Source organism: Humulus lupulus, chromosome 9, assembly GCF_963169125.1.
Source record: "Humulus lupulus chromosome 9, drHumLupu1.1, whole genome shotgun sequence".
In the NCBI taxonomy this organism is placed as follows: domain Eukaryota; kingdom Viridiplantae; phylum Streptophyta; class Magnoliopsida; order Rosales; family Cannabaceae; genus Humulus; species Humulus lupulus.
The window spans coordinates 65,433,262-65,453,162 of record NC_084801.1 but is presented as its reverse complement, the minus strand read 5'-3'; the positions used below and the strand labels follow the sequence as shown (position 1 = coordinate 65,453,162).

General features: G+C 36.4%; 3 protein-coding genes across 7 annotated transcripts; 2 read left to right on the top strand and 1 right to left on the bottom strand.

Moving 5' to 3' along the window:
- Nucleotides 1–818: 818 nt before the first annotated feature.
- Nucleotides 819–3,797, top strand: LOC133799774 (uncharacterized). Its single transcript, XM_062237773.1, has 3 exons — nucleotides 819–1,207; nucleotides 1,334–1,603; nucleotides 3,473–3,797. The coding sequence occupies exons 1-3, from the start codon at nucleotides 819–821 to the stop codon at nucleotides 3,795–3,797; spliced, it is 984 nt and encodes a 327-aa protein (XP_062093757.1).
- A 90-nt stretch (nucleotides 3,798–3,887) lies between these two features.
- LOC133799773 (uncharacterized mitochondrial protein AtMg00810-like) lies at nucleotides 3,888–4,628 on the top strand. The gene has a single exon (XM_062237772.1). The coding sequence runs from the start codon at nucleotides 3,888–3,890 to the stop codon at nucleotides 4,626–4,628; it is 741 nt and encodes a 246-aa protein (XP_062093756.1).
- A 496-nt stretch (nucleotides 4,629–5,124) lies between these two features.
- LOC133801201 (probable LRR receptor-like serine/threonine-protein kinase RFK1) lies at nucleotides 5,125–18,957 on the bottom strand. 5 transcript variants are annotated; one of them, XM_062239372.1, is made up of 24 exons: nucleotides 18,649–18,950; nucleotides 17,642–17,816; nucleotides 17,040–17,111; nucleotides 16,881–16,949; nucleotides 16,729–16,800; nucleotides 16,433–16,504; nucleotides 16,251–16,322; nucleotides 16,101–16,172; nucleotides 15,917–15,988; nucleotides 15,725–15,796; nucleotides 15,556–15,627; nucleotides 10,836–10,904; nucleotides 10,608–10,673; nucleotides 9,885–9,947; nucleotides 9,739–9,786; nucleotides 9,544–9,584; nucleotides 8,781–9,175; nucleotides 8,509–8,707; nucleotides 7,827–7,973; nucleotides 6,929–7,047; nucleotides 6,641–6,851; nucleotides 6,231–6,465; nucleotides 5,936–6,086; nucleotides 5,125–5,744 (listed from the first exon to the last, which is right to left on the bottom strand). In XM_062239372.1, exons 1-24 carry the CDS (start codon nucleotides 18,743–18,745, stop codon nucleotides 5,367–5,369), a joined length of 3,039 nt encoding a protein of 1,012 aa, XP_062095356.1. In that variant the 5' UTR covers nucleotides 18,746–18,950; the 3' UTR covers nucleotides 5,125–5,366. The 5 variants fall into 5 exon arrangements, with proteins under 5 accessions (XP_062095356.1, XP_062095354.1, XP_062095355.1 ...); XM_062239370.1 differs by having other exon boundaries at nucleotides 16,101–16,322; nucleotides 18,649–18,952; XM_062239371.1 differs by lacking the exon at nucleotides 10,608–10,673 and having other exon boundaries at nucleotides 16,101–16,322; nucleotides 18,649–18,952.
- Between the last annotated feature and the right edge of the window lie 944 nt (nucleotides 18,958–19,901).

Below are 19,901 nucleotides of genomic sequence, written 5' to 3'. Positions count from 1 at the left end.
GCTAAAAACATTTTTGAGAGTGTTTGGGTAAAAAAAAAAAAAGTAATTTTTCAATTTAAAAAGTCATTTTAAGAAGTTAACTTTTTTCAAAAGACCTTTTTTGAGAAGTTATTTTTAAATTAAAATAATTTTATTATCTTAATTTATTCATAAAAAAATCTTGTTTAATTAATTTCCACACTTTAAAACCAACTTTTCATAAAAAAAATATCAAGTTTTTCCAAATGGGACCATCAAATCATAACAAATCTTTGGGTAATCCATTATAATCCTAATTTAGCTTGAAAAATCTTTCTTCAAACTGGCATGAGTATTCGTATCTCAATTTTAAACCATTTGATAGAATATGTAAATTATTCTGGTATCTCTTTTGTAATCTTCTATATTAAGTTAGTTAGCATGTATACGTTCTAATTAAGTTATCATATATTACGTTGCAATTAATCAATAACGTTCGAATTTTGTAGCCTTAGATTATGTATGTACCTATTGTATAAATATGTAATTCAATCAATGAAAATGGCATGGGAATTACAATCTTTTATGGTATCACGAGATTAGTTTTTCTCTCGCTTCCACAACCTCCTTGCCCGTCATTCTCCTTCTCCCTTCTCTCTGCTTTGTAGTCCACCATGGCCGAAACTCCCAAATTTCATCCTGGTTTGGCTATCACAATGTGAAAACTCTCTTCCCCATCACATTGGACCTGGAATCGTGACAACACCATTCATAGGAGGCATTATTCAAGGTTCAAGCGAGGGTTCGTGACGTGATTGAACACCTCATCCCACCTACGGATGCATAGGAGAAAGCAATGTATGACAAGGCCAAAGCAAATGATCTTCCTCTCTGGAAACGGCTCGATGAGGCGGTCTTGCAATGGATTTATGCCATGGTCTCATCCAACATCCTCACCTCCATTCCTAGATGACTCGGCTGAACATGCTTGGCAAAGTGTTGTAGATCTTTTTCATGATAATAAAAACTCAAGGGCCTTGTTTCTTAATAAGGAATTCACCAACACAAGTCTTGCTGATTTTTCGACAACAAATGCGTATTGCAATCTTCTCAAAAGTCTTGCCGATCAACTAGCCAATGTCAGGGCTCTCGTCAATGATCAAGGTATGGTTTTAAAAATTCTAGAAGGTTTGACAGAACAATATTCTAATTTTTTCACTGTGATGCAAAACAAGAAAACCCTCCCTAGGTTTGCTACGGCTTGTTCCAAACTCGCTTTTGAGTAAACAACCATTTTGGAGCGAGCAAAACAAGAATCTGTTCCAGCTGCCCTTCTTGTTAATTCTGATAATGATTACAATAATTCTTCTCATAGTAATCATACTAATAATCGGAATAACAATAATAACCGTGGAAACAAGGGTAAAAATAAACAAACTCCCAATAAACATTCCAGCAGAGGTGGTCGGAACTCCGGCGAGGGTGGGCGAACCTCAGGCAAGGACGACGACAGTGGTTCTGGTGGCGGGCAGACCTCTGGCAGTGGGCGTCGACATCAGATGGAGTGCCAGCCACATCCTTGGATGCAACAGTGGGCTCCTTGGGTTGTTCCTCCATGCCCATACCCTTCCTACAATTGGGTCAGGTCCCAATTTTTCTCTCAAGCCTCAGCAGCGCTGGCCTTCTTGGTCCAAGGCCACAACAATCATCTTTCAATGTAACGACTTCTCCTAGCCCAATTGACATTGAAGCGGCATTGTACACTATTAGCATTTCTCAACCAAATCCATCGTGGTTTATGGACACAGGGGCAACGTCTCATATGACATCCGCACAAGGTAATCTCTCGTCTTATTTAAATTTGAGCAAAAAACATGGTATAATTGTTGGAAAAGACATTCTATTCCTATTCGTGGTTTTGGTAGTGCCAATTTACTTTCCCCTCCCCCCTTCCCCTCTCCATCCCCCTTCTTTTGTACTAAAAAATGTCCTTCATGCCCCTAATTTGATTAAAAACATAGTTTCGGTAAGAAAGTTTACTACAGATAACCAAGTTTCTGTTGAATTTGATCCTTTTGAGTTTTCTCTGAAGGATTTTTAGTCAGGGATGACACTAATGAGATGTGATAGTCAAGGCGAGCTATATCCTATAACCACCACCACAAATCAAGTCATTTCTCCATCCACATTTACAGCTTTATCTCCATCTATTTGGCATGACCGTTTAGGTCACCCGGGAGCACCTGTTTTAGACTCCCTTAGGCGAACAAATTTGAGTTTTTGTCATTCTTGTCTGCTTGGTAAACATGTTAAATTGCCTTTTGTTGATTCTCATAACTCTACTTATTTGCCTTTTGATATTTTGCATAATGATTTGTGGACATCTCCTATTTTGAGTTCTTTGGGACACAAATATTATGTACTCTATTTGGATGACTTTTCAAAAAATTTATGGACTTTTCCCATCTCCAAAAAATCTTAAGTCTTTTCCACCTTTCTTAAATTTAGAGCCTACATCAAAACTCAATTCGAATGGGAACTCAAAAATATCCAATGTGACAATGGTAGAGAATATGATAATGGTCCAGTTATGAGTCTTTATGAAGCAAATGGTATTTCTTTTCGTTTTTCTTGTCCTCATACCTCATCTCAAAATGGAAAAGCCGAAAAAAAGATTCATTCGATTAATAACATTATTCGAACTTTGTTAGCTCATGCTTCATTACCTCCATCGTTTTGGCACCATGCATTGCAAATGGCAACATATCTTCTTAACATATTACCAAGTAAAACACTCACCTATCAATCGCCACTACAAATTTTATACCAAAAAGACCAATCGTACTCTCATTTATGAATTTTCGATTGCTTATGGTATCCTCTCTTCCCTTCCATTATGATAAATAAGCTTCAACCTCGTTCCACACCATGTGTCTTTTTAGGTATCCGTCTAATCATCGTGGTTACAAATGCTATGATTTATCATCAAATAAAATTATCATTTGTCGCCACGTTTTATTTGACGAAACCCAATTTCCCTTCTCACAATTGCACACTTCAACTTCCACAACTTATGATTTCCTTGATAATGGTATTTCACCTTTCCTAATTAATCATTTTCAAAATAAAGCTACTGCTCAAAATATGCCCAAGGCACAAACATCTCAGCCCAACTCACCAAGGCCCAGCTTTCCAGGGCCCAGTTCTTTGCAGCCCAGCTTACCAAGATCTCCCATCTCTCTGCCTACTGCCACGTACCCAACCCCCAATTATGCAGCCCAATCCGACACTACCAACCTAGTGCCAGACTCCAATCCTTTAGCCTTCTCACTCATGGCCTTCTCACTCATGTCAAAAAATCACCTCTACCTCGTAACCCAGTGTTTGCACTCAAAGACCCGAATTGGAAAATAGCTTTGGATGATGGATATACTTCTCTTATTAAAAATAAGACGTGGGATTTGGTTCCCCGTCCACCTGATGTTAATGTTGTTTAGTCTATGTGGATTTTTAGACATAAAGAAAAATCTTATGGTTCTTTTGAGAGGCATAAATCCCACCTTGTAGGTGATGGTGCAAGTCAACAAGTTGGTGTGGATTGTGGAGAGACTTTTAGCCCGATAGTCAAACCAGCAACCATACAAACTGTGCTCAGTCTTGCTCTCTCTAAAGCTTGGCCCATTCATCAGTTGGATGTCAAGAATGATTTCTTACATGGTGAGCTAAAAGAAACAGTGTACATGTATCAACCATTGGGGTTTAAGGATCCAGATCATCCTAATAGTGTATGTCTTCTGCGGAAATCGTTATACGGGCTCAAGCAAGCTCCTAGTGCCTAGTACAAATGATTTGCCAACTACATTTCTTCTATTGGGTTCTCTCAAAGCAAGTCTGACAACTCTCCTTTCCTCTATCGGAATGGTACAACTATGGCTTACATACTTCTATATGTGGATGATATCATCCCCACTGCTTCTTCTAGTACTCTTCGCAAGTCTATCATGACACTTCTCAACTCTGAATTTTCTATAAAAGATTTGGGTCCAATGAGTTACTTCTTGGGTATAGCAGTCACTCGACATGCAGGTGGTCTATTTTTGTCTCAGAAAAAGTATGCAGAAGAAATTATTGAGCGTGTTGACATGTCCTCATGTAATTCTTGTCCTACTCCGGTTGATACTAAACCAAAACTCAGTGCTAAAACTAACACTCCATATGAGGATCCCTCTCACTACCACAGCCTTGCAGGAGCTCTTCAATATCTCACATTCACGAGACCTGGCATTTCTTATGCGGTGCAACAAATCTGCCTATTTATGCATAATCCAATGGATGAACATATGCATGCTCTCAAGCGCATCCTACGCTACATTAAAGGAACACTTCATCATGGACTGCATCTATATCCTTCTTCGATATCATCTCTGATTCAATATACAGATGCAGATTGGGATGGGTGTCCAGATACCAGGCAGTCCACTTCTGGTTACTATGTGTTTCTTGGTGATAACTTACTTTCCTGGTCCTCTAAACACCAAGCCACATTACCTCTCTCCAGTGCTGAAGCTGAATACTCAGGCGTTGCCAATGTGGTTTCTGAGTCATGTTGGTTGCGTAATCTTCTTCTGGAGCTACAATTTCCTATCCATAAGGCTACATTGGTTTACTGAAATAATGTTAGTTCGATATACCTTTCTGGTAATCCAATTCAGCATCAACGCACTAAACACATAGAAATGGATATTCATTTTGTTCGCAAAAAAGTTGCTCGTGGACTAGTACGTGTCTTACATGTCCCCTTGAGCTATCAGATTGCAGATATTTTCACAAAAGGACTTTCTTTAGTGTTATTTCAAGATTTTAGGGACAGTCTCACCGTACGACAACCTCCCTCTTTGATTGCGGGGGTGTGATAGAAGATGTAAATTATTCTGGTATCTCTTTTGTAAACTTCTATATTAAGTTAGCATATATACGTTGTAATTAAGTTAGCATATATTACGTTGCAATTAGTCAATAACTTTCTTATTTTGTAGCCTTAGAATACGTATGTACCTATTGTATAAATATGTAATTCAATCAATGAAAAGACACGGGAATTACAATCTTTTACCATTTTTGTTAGCTTATAGCATTTTCTTAACATCATTATTGCACTCACATAAGAGGAGTTTCACTGGGAATCCATTAAAAATATGTATGTACATTGTAACGTTGGAAAATACATCTTAAACAAAACTAACTGGATCCATAGTTTGAAGAGGAGTACTCCATTATTTACAGGGGAAAAAAAGCACCCACTAAAATTTCAAGGATGAAGTAAAAGAGAACAATTCTTCTCTTACCCTACAACTGCTTATAGGTTCACAAGTGAAAAATTGTACAAAAATAAAGAATGCTCAACACCATCATGGCACCATAGATTGTGGGGTTAATCCAGAGGGACCATTGTCATCTGATGAGGACGAGTGGAACATAACTGTGGTCAAACTCTTGGTATGGCTTACACTGGAACTTTCATCTTTCCTGTGCTTATGGAGGTCTCTAATAGCCTTGAATCTTAAATCACTACCATAGTTGCTTGGCTCTGAGACCACTTCAGGAACTGTCATTCGTTCTTGAAGCATGTTCACCACTTCAGACATTGTAGGCCGAAGTGAAGCAGCTGCATGAGTGCACAGGAGAGCTACTCTAATCGTAGTTTCGGCTTGCTTTTTGTCTACCTCAAAGCCTAATTTCTCATCCACCAACTCCATAAGGTTTCCACTCTGTTGTAAATGACAGGCCTGCAGCACAAGTATTTGTTTGAGTATGAAATGAAGTAGATATGTTCTTTATCATTCAGAAACAAATGGGCCAACTCATTCAAAAACAACAATGACAACTAACAATCAGATGTTGCTTAACCAAAGAAAATGAAATAAAAAGGCAAAAATATAGACGAAATAAGAAAGATAGAGCAGGGATTGTGGAGAACCCAATCTAAAAGACAAACGTAATCATTGCTTGGGATATAGTTATTATTGTTCTCCCCGCTAACAATTTCCAAGACCACAACTCCAAAACTGTAAACATCTGCTTTGTAGGTGAGATGACCCCATAACGCATATTCTGGTGCCATATATCCACTGCAAATCATAATTCCAATAGTCCATAACTAAAGAATGGATGTCTCAGCCAAATAGTCCATAACTTTAAAGCATTGAGATATGGAAAATAAGGATTTTTCTTTTGATAAAAAATAGAAGAATTAAAAATAAATGTCAACTAACATAGTCCCGGCAATTTTGGTGCTGATGTGAGTCTTTTCCTCTTCATCAAGCCGAGCCAATCCAAAATCAGATATCTTTGGATTTAAGTCCCCATCTAGCAGCACATTGGTAGCTTTGATGTCTCTGTGGACAATTTTTAGTCTAGATTCTTCATGAAGAAAAGCTAGACCCCTCGCTATCCCAATACAAATTTTATGCCTTGTTGACCAGTTCAATGGAATCTGAAATCTTGAATCTGCATGTTATCCAATAAATAATATAAGATTAAGGGAGAATACACAATTTCCAAAAGACTAGACATAAGACATGCCACAGTAAACATATCTCAAATCTAGTTCACATGTCTCAATGTAGGACATGAATATTAAATGTCTTGATAATTTCAGAAACTTTTCATCGTCAAGGCTCACCAAATAATGCACGTGCAAGGCTATTATTTTCCATGTACTCATAAACCAACATCAACTGATCGGCTTCAATACAACATCCATGGAGTTTCACAAGATTTGGATGCTGCAGACAAGAGATCATGCCTATCTCATTTAAGAATTCACGATTGCCCTGCCTTGATCTAGATGAAAGCTGCTTAACGGCAATAGCAGTTCCATCTGGTAATTGTCCCTGTGCTCCAACCCATAGTCAGATTGTACATCTGAAATTAATAGACAAAGAAAAAGAAGATATATTTGCGAAAATACCTTGTACACAGGTCCAAAACCACCCTCTCCAATCTTATTGGCATAGTCAAAGTCGCTGGTGGCAGCCTTTATTTGTTTCAAGGTAAAAATTCCTGTCTGCATTTCCAGTCCTTTAAGATCTGCAAGGTGGCACAGATGAAACCATAAACTAAGGGTCTTGTTATAATTTATAGTAATTTCTAGCTTTTTTATTAAAGACAGTATGTGCAGCAAAACAATATCTGCATAATGTCTCATCAACCTAAAGGTGCAATCATATGCTCTCAAGAGGGCCACTAGAACCCCACTGGTGTATATGGTTCACCTTGCACATTGCAGACTACTGAATGACAATTTTTTCCTTCCTTTTGTCACCAAAGGAGACTTCAAAGAACCAACAACCGATAATATTCTTCTAACAAGTAACAAACCATTGTCTCCGGGCAGCAAGGCAGTCTCAGCTGGTACTGTATTTAACAAACTAGTACCAACTCTGAAAAACTAGTGTACTACACCTTCCATTAGATCTGACATCTATGGCAGCCCGCTTTAAAACCAGACTTTTCCTAAGTCCAAATCGTTTGTAGCCAGAAAAATATCTACATATGGACCTAATCTTTTCAACATTGATTTTGTCAAATTAAAGAGGTTATGGGATCACACTCTTAAGTCCTTTTTTAGCCACACACAAAAGTTTCACACTTGTGACCTTTGTGCTTCAATTCTTTAAGTGCCACACTTGTTGGAGAAGAGAGACTATGACTTATGAGTTACGACATGTCCAAAATTATTGTTTTATGTACAAAAAATAAATTATCAGCTTGCAGTTCTCCCCCATTTCGTTTAATAAAGCAATGCATTCAATTGTTGAAGACCCAAATATGACAAAAATGACACTAAAATTTTTAATGGATCGCACCTTTATTTCCCTTACTTCTTCCTTTGAAATAGCCTTTCCAGCAAAGGATCCCTAGTACAATAAAGATCAGGCATAATGCTCCTATAACAACCCCAACAATGATAGAAGTTGTTTCATTGTTTCCACCATTGGAACAGTGCTTAGAATCTGCCAAAGAAAAGTAACTAAACAAGTCAACCTCCTACAATATTTTGAGGAATACAAGAAAGGAATCAAAATAAAAAAAGTTTACTTTGACAAGCAGCAAGAACTTTTCACGAAGATGTAAATTGTAAAATGGTGTCTTATTAGTTCACAAAGCCAAGTGCCTAAAACAAATCATCTTGTACCCTACCCCCAATCTTTACCATGTCAGTTATCAAATAAGATCTCATAAATAGGACCAGATGACAAAGATTAAGTGTTTGGACCTGAGAAAAGCTACTACAATATGTATCTGCAACAATTGTTTTTTATTTAATACTATCTGCATAGATATATAACTCAATCATCTGAAGAGACCAAGCTTAAAATATGTAATTCCTTCCCATCTGAGCATTATAATTTCAAACTACAAAGTAGAACCAACTGTTGGCCAATCGAGAACAAAATTATATTTCGGATATTTAAACCCGTGGGCCAGACTATATTAGTAGGATCTTTGTATATTACATATTCAATATAGCACATAAGAATGACTCACTAGAAACGACAGATATAGCAGATATCAAAGGCCCGTATACTGATCTTTCAGGAATCCTTGTTGTCCCTTTTCCAGCAAAATAAAATCGAATCTCCAACACATTATCTGTCACACTAACACTATTTAAAGGTATCACTCTCGGCTTCTGTGCACCCCCTGCCTCATGTACAATATTGAAATCTTTCAACATTAACTTTTCCTGCAACAAGATCTTCATGTTTAACATATAATTTAAACTCTGACAAATCATAATTCCATATTTTTCTATTTACCTGAACATAGATGTCAAAAATACGCCTCCCAAGACTTTCATATGTTTGTCCATTTGTAAACTGTATCTCCGCAAAATGGAGATTCACTGTGTAGTTCCCATTTTCCAAGCAATGATGAAAATAAGTGAGTGAAATTGGCGCTATGCGGGCTGATTTATATAGCTCAGACATATTTGATGACGGCAGATTTGCAACATAAAATTTATTTTGGAAATCATTATCATCCAGGAAGTCTCCAGTACTACTAAATCCCCAGTCATTCTTTTCATTTAAAAATAATTTTGCAGTGCCACCTTCCACATCTCCATCTCCCTCGTATAAAAGTTCTTTGTTATTGTTATTGTTCTTGACATTAACATCCTTTCCACCACTATTAACATGCCAACAAGTTGAATCTGCCATAAAGATATGGTGAGATCACACATTATGGGAAAGCAATATTGTGTAATATCTCTATAATAATGGTCATTTAGCATAATAAAATGAATAGAACTTAACTCAGATAAACATTTAATGTCTTTAAGTCAAAAAGGACTAAAAATGCAAATACCAGGAACATTATATAGATACATTGATAACATTATATCTCAAAAAGTTGACACAGTTAAAGAATATGATTATTTCAGAGTTTCTGTTAAATATGTTAGGGCGTATTTAATGTATTTAATAAAAAAATGAGTAATCATCCCAGAATCCTAATTCAAATATAAGTCATATATATATATATATATATATATTCTAAGTTAATATAGTATATCCTTACATCGTCGACAGTTAGAATCCTTCAAGCAGGGAAGGCCTCTTCTGAGATAGAGTGGAAAAAACATCTATTAGGAAAGGCAATACACACCAAGCTTTTATAAATATATACTGTAACCGTAGAATCCTGAGTCTAAACTCGAAAAACAATACAACAAATGATGGCATCCCACAAAAGTTGAGAGAAAGAGCATCTCACGAGGTGTTCCAAGAGGAAGAGCTTCGGAACAGATTCAGGTTTAGATTCCTAAATTAAAGGGAAAAACAAAAAACAAAACAATTAATTCAAAATCCACATGCAACTGCAAACAGCACCAAAAAAAGATTATGGAATAGAAATCTGACCTGCTTTCCAGACAAGTATATTCATCAGGTCCTTGCCACGTGAAGTTATTGTATGAAAGATCTCTGTAAAATATTAAATGTTATTAGTCATATAGGATAACCAAAATGTGTGTGTGTGTATATATATTAATTGTAGAAAAAAAGCATCTAATTCAGAATACAGGTCAGAAAAATGTCTAAAGTTTCTCCACACTATAAAAAGATTAAAGGTATACCATCATATTGATGAAAGAAAAAGAACTATTTCAGCAGATACATATTATCCCACTAACCCTCCACCTTCCCCCAAAAGAGTAGGAAAAAAAATAAGAAATAATGGAATAGAAAAAGAAATGAGATCAGCAGTAAAAAGAAAAGGTATTTGACAAGAAGACCGACATCCAGAAACACTCCAACTAGAATGAATATAGTGCCATATCTGAAGCACGAATGATGGACTTATGTTATAGGAAGAGGATGGTCTAGGAAAAGAAATAAGCAGTTTCCATGAAAAGAAGGAAAAAGTAGATGAGAAAGTCATCGATGATAATACATGTAAGTGAAATAAACACCAACAGTGTATAAGATAAAGGAAGGTCAATGACAGTGCTTATTGACATAATTGCACCAGCAATTCCAACCATGGTAAAGGAGAAGTTTGGTACAAATAGTAGCACATCAAGGTTTTATTTCAAATATTTCTAAAGATATAAACAATAATAGCATTACAGATTAGAAACATACACGCTAGTTCCATCCTTCAAGAAATCTTTTGTTACATTTCCACTTAGTTGATTTCCAGTTAAAAAGCTAACAGAAGGCAACATCGAATTTGTCAATGTACGAAATCAAAGTTAGATGAAAAAATAAATACAAGACTGTAAATCCAGCATACCTCTCTTGAAATTTAAATAACAGTGCATTGTTTCTAATCCATAATTGAATGAAGACTGAGCTCATAACAAGACTTACATGAATCTTATATGCTTCATCATCATTGTCTCTGAAATTTCCCCTTCTAAATTGTTAAAACTCAAATCCCTGCCAATGACACAGATTCACAAACATGATATGAAACTCTCCATTCTTAAATACAGAAATTCCTCCCCAGAACAAAAATAAATAAAATACCAGAATTCCAAGATATGGGCATTTACTTTTATAATTGAAATTGGTTATCACAGATAAGTCACTTGGCATGTTTGAGGTAGTGATTTTTCTTTAGGAAATGAAATTATATAATTACAGAAACTATATCTACTAGTACCTTTCCATGCTCAGCAAAAGAAAAGAACTGAACAGGAATAAAAAGAAATTGGGACAACAAAGTGTACTAATTGCAAGAAATTGGGACACTCTGTCTCTTCTTGTAAATTTGTCTCTGAATCTGTCTGGAAGCAGAAGGAGCTGAACCAAGCGGAAGGGAATTCTGGGAATGGCAATACAGGACGACCTGAGGCGAAGACGACAATTCAACCACGTGAAAAAATTCCTGAGTCTATAACAATTGCTAGTCCCGCTACTACTGCTGTCATTAATCAAGAAAACTCTACTCAGTTAGCTACTGCTCAGACTTCTCCTAATCAAGTAGAAGCTCAATGGATTTCTCCAAAAACGTCAAGAGTCAAGAGGCAGGGAACCCAGATATCAGTTAAACAGGATATTAACCAATTTAATGTCCTGCAGGACTGTCAGAAACCAGCAAACACAAGGCCTTCTACGTCCAATAATTATGGATAGCAACAACATAATGAGTTGGAATGTTAGAGGGCTGAATAAGTTGAATAAACAGAAGATGGTTATGGAAGTTTGTAGGATGAATAGAGTTGGGATTGTGGCTCTTCTTGAAACAAAAATCAAGGGAGCTAAAATAAAAGAAGTTATGAGTTCTACCTTTTTTGGTTGGAATTTTTACAGTAGTGAGTCTGTGGAGGGTCGAATTCTAGTGATTTGGAAATCTAAGTTGGTGCAGCTTGCTGTGATACAAGAGAGTGATCAGTTCTTACACTGTTAAGTGAGGCTTTCTAATAAAGCAGATTTCTGTCTTACTTTTGTTTATGGCTCTAATAGTTTGGAGACTAGGAGAACCTTATGGGATGATTTATCCCATTTGATTTGGCCTAGTAAAGCTTGGATGATTCTTGGGGATTTTAATGCTGTTTTTACTCCGAAAGATAGATTGGGGGGCAGGCCAATCACTGTGAAAGAAATGGAGGATGCTAGGCAATGGTATGATCTTGGTTTAGTTGAAGAAATGAAGATTATAGGTCCATTTTACACCTGGTCTAATAATCAAGAAGGAGGGTCTCGCATCTTTTCCAAGTTGGATAGAGTTTTTGTTAATGATGCTTGGCTGGAGCAGTTCCCCTCAGTCTCGGCTTGTTCTCAATGGGAAATTGGTTCAGACCATTCTTTAATTCTGATAAAACATATGCCTGCTCTAAGGGTTAGGGTGCAACCTTTTCGATTTTATAATATGTGGATCACTCACCCTCAGTTTAGAATAATAGTTTTATCTGGCTGGAGGCAATCTTTAAGGTTCAAGGATAGAAGTTTGGATCAAAGCTGCTGGAAACTCTCCCGGCTGAAACATATATTGAAAAAGTTTAATTGGAAGGTAATGGGGGATGTAGCTTGTAGCTATGAGAGGAGTAAAAATTTATATCAACAAGCTCATGCTAAATGCTTTGCAGACCCATCTAATATGCTGCTATGTAAAGAGGATCGTGATGCTTTTATTGAGTTTAAAAGACAAGAGAAAGTGTATGCTAGCTTTCTTTACCAAAAAAGTAAAAATGATTGGTTGAGGTTTGGGGATGACAACTCTTCCTTTTTTCATGCTAGTTTAAGGAAAAGGAAGTTAGCTAACAGGATTGTCACTTATGTTACTGCTGAGGGACAAATTGTGGATGATTATGATAAAGTAACAGCTCATTTTCTGCATCACTTTAAAAGTTTTTTGGGTACAACCAACCATGCTACAGGGATTATTGATGTTCAAGCTATAAGTTTTGGCTCGGTCTTGAGCAGTGATGCTCAGCTGAGTTTGATAAAGCCTTTCACTGTTAAGGAGGTTAAAGCTGCGATGTTTAGTATCCATTCTCTCAAAAGCCCGGGTCTGGATGGGTATGGGGCAGGCTTTTTTAAAGTTTTATGGAAGGATATTGGTAAGGAAGTTGCTTTGGCTGTTCTTGAATTCTTTGAGACATCTAGTATTCCTCATTCTTTAAATAATACTCTATTAACTTTAATCCCGAAAGTGAACCAACCAGTGAATGCCTCTGATTTTCGGCCTATTGCTTGTTGCAATACTATATATAAATGTAAATCTAAAATGTTGTGCAATAGGCTTAATCTTGTTATGCCTTTGTTGATAAATCAGAATCAGGGGGCCTTTGTTAAAAATCGATTTCTAACCCATAATGTGCTTATTCTTCAAGACTTGCTTAAAGATTATAATAGGAAGAATAGTTCCCCTAGATGTCTTATGAAGATTGATATAAGCAAGGCTTATGACTCAATTGACTGGGATTTTTTTGAGAATCTTCTAAATGCTTTTTGCTTTCCGAAGAGGTTTATTAGATGGATCATGGTCTGCCTTAGGGGTACTTCCTATTCCTTAGTGATGAATGGAAGCATTCAAGGTCAATTTCAAGGAGCTAGAGGTCTTAGACAAGGAGACCCAATATCGCTTTTATTGTTTGTCATGGTAATGGATTATTTTACTCGCTTGTTGTTAAAGGCTTCAAGGGAAAAAGAGTTCAGATTTCACCCCTTATGTAAGTCCTTAAATCTGGTCAGTCTATGTTTCGCTGATGATCTCCTTTTATTTTGCAAAGCTATCCCGAGCTCAATCAAAATAATTCAGCAAGTGTTCACAGATTTCACAAAGGCATCAGGGCTGTCTATTAATCAAAGCAAGTCTAAAATCTATGTAGGTGGTCTTACTGCTGGAAAAAAAAGTCTCTGCTTCAGGATTCTAATCTGTCTGAAGGGCAGTTCCCCTTGAGCTACTTAGGTGTTCCTTTGAGGCCTACTAAATGGAGAGCCATTGACTGTGAAATTATTCTTGATAAAATGAGAACTCGGCTGTCTGGTTGGGCTAATCGCCACCTATCCTATGCTGGTCGGATCCAACTAATTAACTCTGTTCTGTTGGGGATTCGCTCTTATTGGATGAACATCTTTCTGTTACCTCAGAAAGTGGTCAAAGCGATAGACTGTCTTTGTAGAAAGTTTCTTTGGGGTGAGAAGAATAATAAAAGTAAATTTCACAGGGTCTCTTGGGAGCAGGTCTGTAGACCGAAATGCTGTGGTGGTTTGGGTTTCAGAGAAAGTGCTTCTTGGAACAAATTAATGTTGGCTAAATTCATTTGGGCTGTTTCTTCCAAGAAGGCTATGCTTTGGGTTAAATGGGTCAATTGTGTTTATCTAAAAGGAGCTTCTATTTGGGATTATCTTTTAAAACATGATACCAGTTGGTATTAGAGGAAAATTGTTAAATTCTGTCACATTGTGTCCAAATCTGATTTGGAGGCTGCTGTGAGGAATGGAAAGCTTCAGCTAGGCAGACTTTACTCAATGGTCTTTCCTAGCTCCTTGGTGCACTATGATAAGGCTGTTTGGTGTAGACTCTCGACCCATAAACATCAATTTATCCTTTGGCTTGCAGTGAACCAGAAATTGCTTACTAGAGATTGGCTAATTTACTGTCATGTTCCTCTTTCTTCCTTGAACTGCCCAGTTTATTATCAAGCAGAGGAAAGTAGTTCTCATCTGTTTTTTGAGTGTATTTTCTCCAGGAAAGTGCTTCATTCAGTCCAAGAAAGGCTGAGAGGAATTGCTTGGCCAGATCAGTACCAGAACTGGATTCTATGGCTGTCAATGCCTCGGACTAACTAGTTTTCGAAGGTGACCCTTGCAGCTTGTGCAGCTTCTGTGTATCTCATTTGGATGAATAGAAACAAGTGTTGGCTTGAGAAAAGTTGTATACCAGTGCACAAGATTGATCAACTGATCCGTTTTTCAATTAAAGCTAGAATTCTGAATTTAATTGGTTGTAAATGTTCTCCCAAAGAAAAACAAATGCTGAAATTTGTTAGTTTGTTGTAAGTTGTGAGTTTGCTGAGGTGGTTTTTTGTTTCCAACCTCTGGGTTTTGTAATTGGTTGTTGATCAATAAAAGTTTTCTTTTGATCAAAAAAAAAAAAGAACATTATGTAGTAACATCAACATATACAAGATGCTCTTAAAATCCAATTAGTTTAAGGCTGTACACAGAGTTCATGAATGTTAGTTTCGTATTACATATTTATTTGCAATCACTTTAAATTAACAGCAAATGTACATCTCATAGTCATCCTTGGAAAGCTCATATAAATTTTGTTACATCTCTCCTAACAGTTGCTTAAATAAGCCCCAGAACTTTCACATTAAATAAGCAACAGTTTTCAAACCTGGTGCGAACTTCTACGGTTTAACATTTGTCTTTTCCATCATTTCAATAAAGCTGCTTAACTACTATAATTAAATTAAAAATCATTAAGGAGTACATTGGCTAGTACTATTTCAACAAACAGTTTTCTTCTTAACATCATCATCCAAATCATTCCATTTACAGGACCTTTTGAATCATTTTATACAAGGTAATCAAGCAAAGAAAAGCTTTATGGACATGAAGATGCTCTACTTACAGTAGTTCCAAACTCTTCCTTGTCCAGATGTATGAAGGGATCTTCCCTGATATGTTGCAGTTTCTCAAGACTCTGAAATATATAACTAAATGGCGTTACATAAACCATCATTAAATGTGTATAACAAAACACTGTTCATGACATAGATTAAATGAAATACTGAACATACAATCTAACTAAGCCTGTTGTGCCATTCAACGTAGGAAAGTTCTGCTCAGGCCCACTTATGTCGCTAATTCTCCTACACATAAAAGACAAACTATGCTATGAGCAAAGTAAATGCCTAAAGAACAGTCATTTTGAAAACTAATGAACAAATGCAAAAAGCTCATGAAAGAAATTAGCAAAGTGTTTTACTCACAGCTCAGTTAATTCAACCAAAAGGGATATCTGTGATGGGATGGGCCCCTCAAATCCACTCGCATGCAATTCTCTTCAATAATTCAAATAAATGTGAGAATAACTATTAGAAATGAAGTATAAATATGGATCATCTAAATAGATTTTAGCACTTGGAAAATGTAGGGAAAAAACTAAAATCTTACAATCTTTGAAGTTGTTTCCAATTCTGTATGAGAACCGGAATGCGTCCATTTAAGTTATTATCATTTATCCTACTGCATTCAATAACAAAATGCACAAGTGAGACAAGTATACTGACCATAAAGGAAATCATATACATAATAACTACTAACAAATCTGTTAAATTTCCCAGCTTAGTAAATGTCATTGGTAGGGTTCCAGTCAAATTATTTGAGGAAAGCATCCTGCAATTATAAAAAGAAAGCGTGTGAGATATATCTATGGCATTCTTCATAATACACTGATAGCTAAAACAAACATTTGAGAATAAAAAATGAGGGGCGAAACACAATACAAAGTTTGAAGGTTGATCAGGTTCCCAAGTTCAGGAGGAAGACTGCCAAAGAATTGGTTTGCTTCCAGACACCTGATCATTTATTAAAGAAAAACAAAAAACAAAAAAAATATATTAAAAGAACATGTCATAGTCATACTATTATACCATGTGGGAAATTTTTCTCAATAGGAAAATGAAAAGTGGTTCTGAGTAGATGGAAAATTGGAACTTTTGAAACACATAAACCTACTTCATTTTTCATAACTTGACTATGCTTTCCAAATAAAAACAACAGTCCAAAGTTTAAAACTTACAGATACGTGAGACTAGTAATATTTCCCAACTCCTTAGGAATCTTCCCCGATAAGCGGTTAACAAGAAGAGAGCTGAATGGTTTATTCCAGTTAATGCACTACAGATACATTTGAATCAAAACTTGACAGCAGAAAATGATGAAGCAGCTTACATGTTAGTTAAACGTAGTGAAGCCCATTCTGGTGGTATTGTACCACTCAAGTAGTTATATGCAAAATCACTGGTAACAGAGGAAGCAGAAAAGGAGGTAAAATAAAGGACAGAAGAGAAGAGATCAAATATTAAACTAAAACATTTCAAATGCTCTTACATTTTCTCAAGGAAAGGAAGTTTAACCAGTTGAGGTGGAAGCACGCCAGGAAGATTAAGACGCTTCAGTTCTCTATCAAAAATGGGATATTAATGGTTTCAGTATTATGAAAAATAGTAACTGTTGAACATAAACAATTATAACAATAACAGAACAGAAGTTGATCTGAAATAATTTGTAGATGGTCTTTATTTACAATTACGATCTCTTCAGTTCCAGCCTAACTACAGAATGGCTAATCAACTTCATTCTATTTTCCCAACCATGTTTATCACTAAATGCACCTTACGTATGACAAATCAAAATTAAAATCAAAACTGCCATCAAACTCAATTTTACTAGGTGTAAATTTCCAAACTCATACCTCAAATGCAAAATTGGCAGCTAGCCGAGAAATAAAAGCATTTACTATTACACCTGTTCTAGAGCTCACTAGGCAGGAAGCTATGTAGAATCAATCTAAAGGAACGCCCTTGTAATTCATTGCTTACCGGCCAATGTCTATGCAGTAAACTTAGTGATATAAATGACATTCATAACACCTCTGTTGTATAGTATGTATCATTGTAAATACGACTTATTTGACAATGAAGGAGTGATACATGCTTACGACGTGACAAGTGTTTATCGCCGAGGTGCAATTACAAGAAATGCTACTCTCAGCTCCCGTTGGTCGGTTTTCCGCAACACCAACCATTTCAATTTGACAAGAATCATCATTAATAAACTTCCAATACTTTGCACCCATTGTACTTGCTATTTCTTCAAGAGCATCAACTGTGCATAACGATAATTACAATAATAAGTAAATATAACATTTTAAAAGATTAACCAGTTTACTATCTACCCATGTGAGTGAACAAAACTAATAAACATGTTGCTCGCTATTTGTTAAAGAGTAGGTACAAATTCATATTAGAGGTTACAAAGGTCCTAAAAACCGTACTCACGTAGATATACATAGCTTGTTAAGAGAAAAAAGTTTGGTCATTGCCAAAGTAAACACCAAAAATATAAGAGACCAGAGGGAACCACTTGGAGCAGTTTAACCAATAAGGTTCGTGAAGAAGTGCATCCAGGAACCCCTTTAAAAAATATCCATTATAGCTTTAGTTTTTCATTTGCTTTTCCTTTTTCAGATAAGAGTTACTCCTAGTATGATTGAAATTAGGACTTTACAAGTTGCTCTAGTCTAATTTTCTCTCTCCAAGCTCCATAAGAGAGCACTGGCCAATTTTAGCAAGATAACAGACAGAACAAAACTAAGGGGAGGCAAAACCACAAAGCACAAAATAACTCCAGAGTTAACTGGTTACTGAAAAAAGATAATTAAAACCCCTCAAAGTAGTAAACTAACTTTGTTAAATTTCTGAAATAAACCCATCTCAGTTTTGAAAACCAAAGTATAATACACAAAACAATTTTTCCATTTGTGAAAATCCAAGGAGGAAAAAAATTACTGATTCATATCAACTCATTGGTGTTTCTCGGTCTGAACAGGCCACCCATGACCCAAGTTCAAAGCTTTCACTTTCTTTCTTTCACACTCCACCCCGCAAGCACCAAAACAAAGAATATAAACCAATCTAAACACAAAATTATTACTGACCTTCTTGTTGGGGCAGCTTTGCCTGAGTAAAACGCATGAGCAACCCAAAGTGACTCATTGCAAAAATGATGAACAGCAAAAAATTGCTGGCCTTCATAGTAACGGTTTGAGCTATTTGGCCAAAAATGTTGCTTTATTTTTAATTTTTCTTTGGTAGTTCTTTTTTTCAGAGAATTAAACTAAGCAGAAAGATGATAAAACGGATCATAGATGGTTTCAATAACTCAATGGGCTATGAAACCTCATAAGCAGCAACTGTTTAAGATATGCACTGTAGACAATTTGACAATGACAAGTGAATTTATAAAAATCGTGCTTTATTTTTTATTGAATATGTGTATGTTTGTTTTTTGACTTTTCTTTCCTTCCTTTTGTAATTCAATTTATATATCATCACAAAACAAAACACAAGTACACGCATTCGCTGTATTTTCAGTATATAGAGAGAACGAGGGAGGAAGGGAATATTTAATGGATTTTGGAAGGGAAATTTGATTTTTAATGCAATAACTCATACTCCGTTTGAAAAATATATTATCTTTATAAGTCTCTCATTTTGGTCCTACTAATGTCGTTTGTACGCCCTGATTTTCCCACGGGCTGATTAGCGAGTTGAGCTGCGGCCTAATCATGATTATCTCGTGGACATCCCCGGAACCGGAGCTGCATCATAAGGTCGTACCTACTTAGCTCGAGGTAACCCAAGGGTTCGCCAAACTTGCCTAAGAACTGAGTCCGGACTCTGAAGGCCGAAGGTCGAGTTAGGTATCCAGATCGTGGTACGAGCTGGATCTGGAGGCTATGACCCTTGGTAAAGTCAACACACGCAAGGTAAACGTGCATATATCAGACATCACGTGTGTGATATGCCCCTGACTTCTCGGACACGCAGCAGGAACGTGCGTATTCAGACACCCACAACTGAGACGGTGGGGGATAAGCTTCATCGTCGAGAGGGAAACAGACCCATTATCTCCTTACCTATTGATTTGACCACACTTATGTGTCAGGTTTAGGAATTAATCATGAATGTCACAAAGTTGATACGATAGGTAAGAAGGTCACGGGATGACCTTCTTACCGACTCCCAGGTGCCTTCTCCTATAAATATGGAGACTCTGGGAGTTGATAAGGGTTGGATTATCTCTTGTAAGAAATACTATGTAATCAAATATCCAGTATATAGCAAAAATACTGACTAGTGGAGTAGAAGGATTTTAACCTTTGAACCACTTAAAAAAACGTGTCTTGGG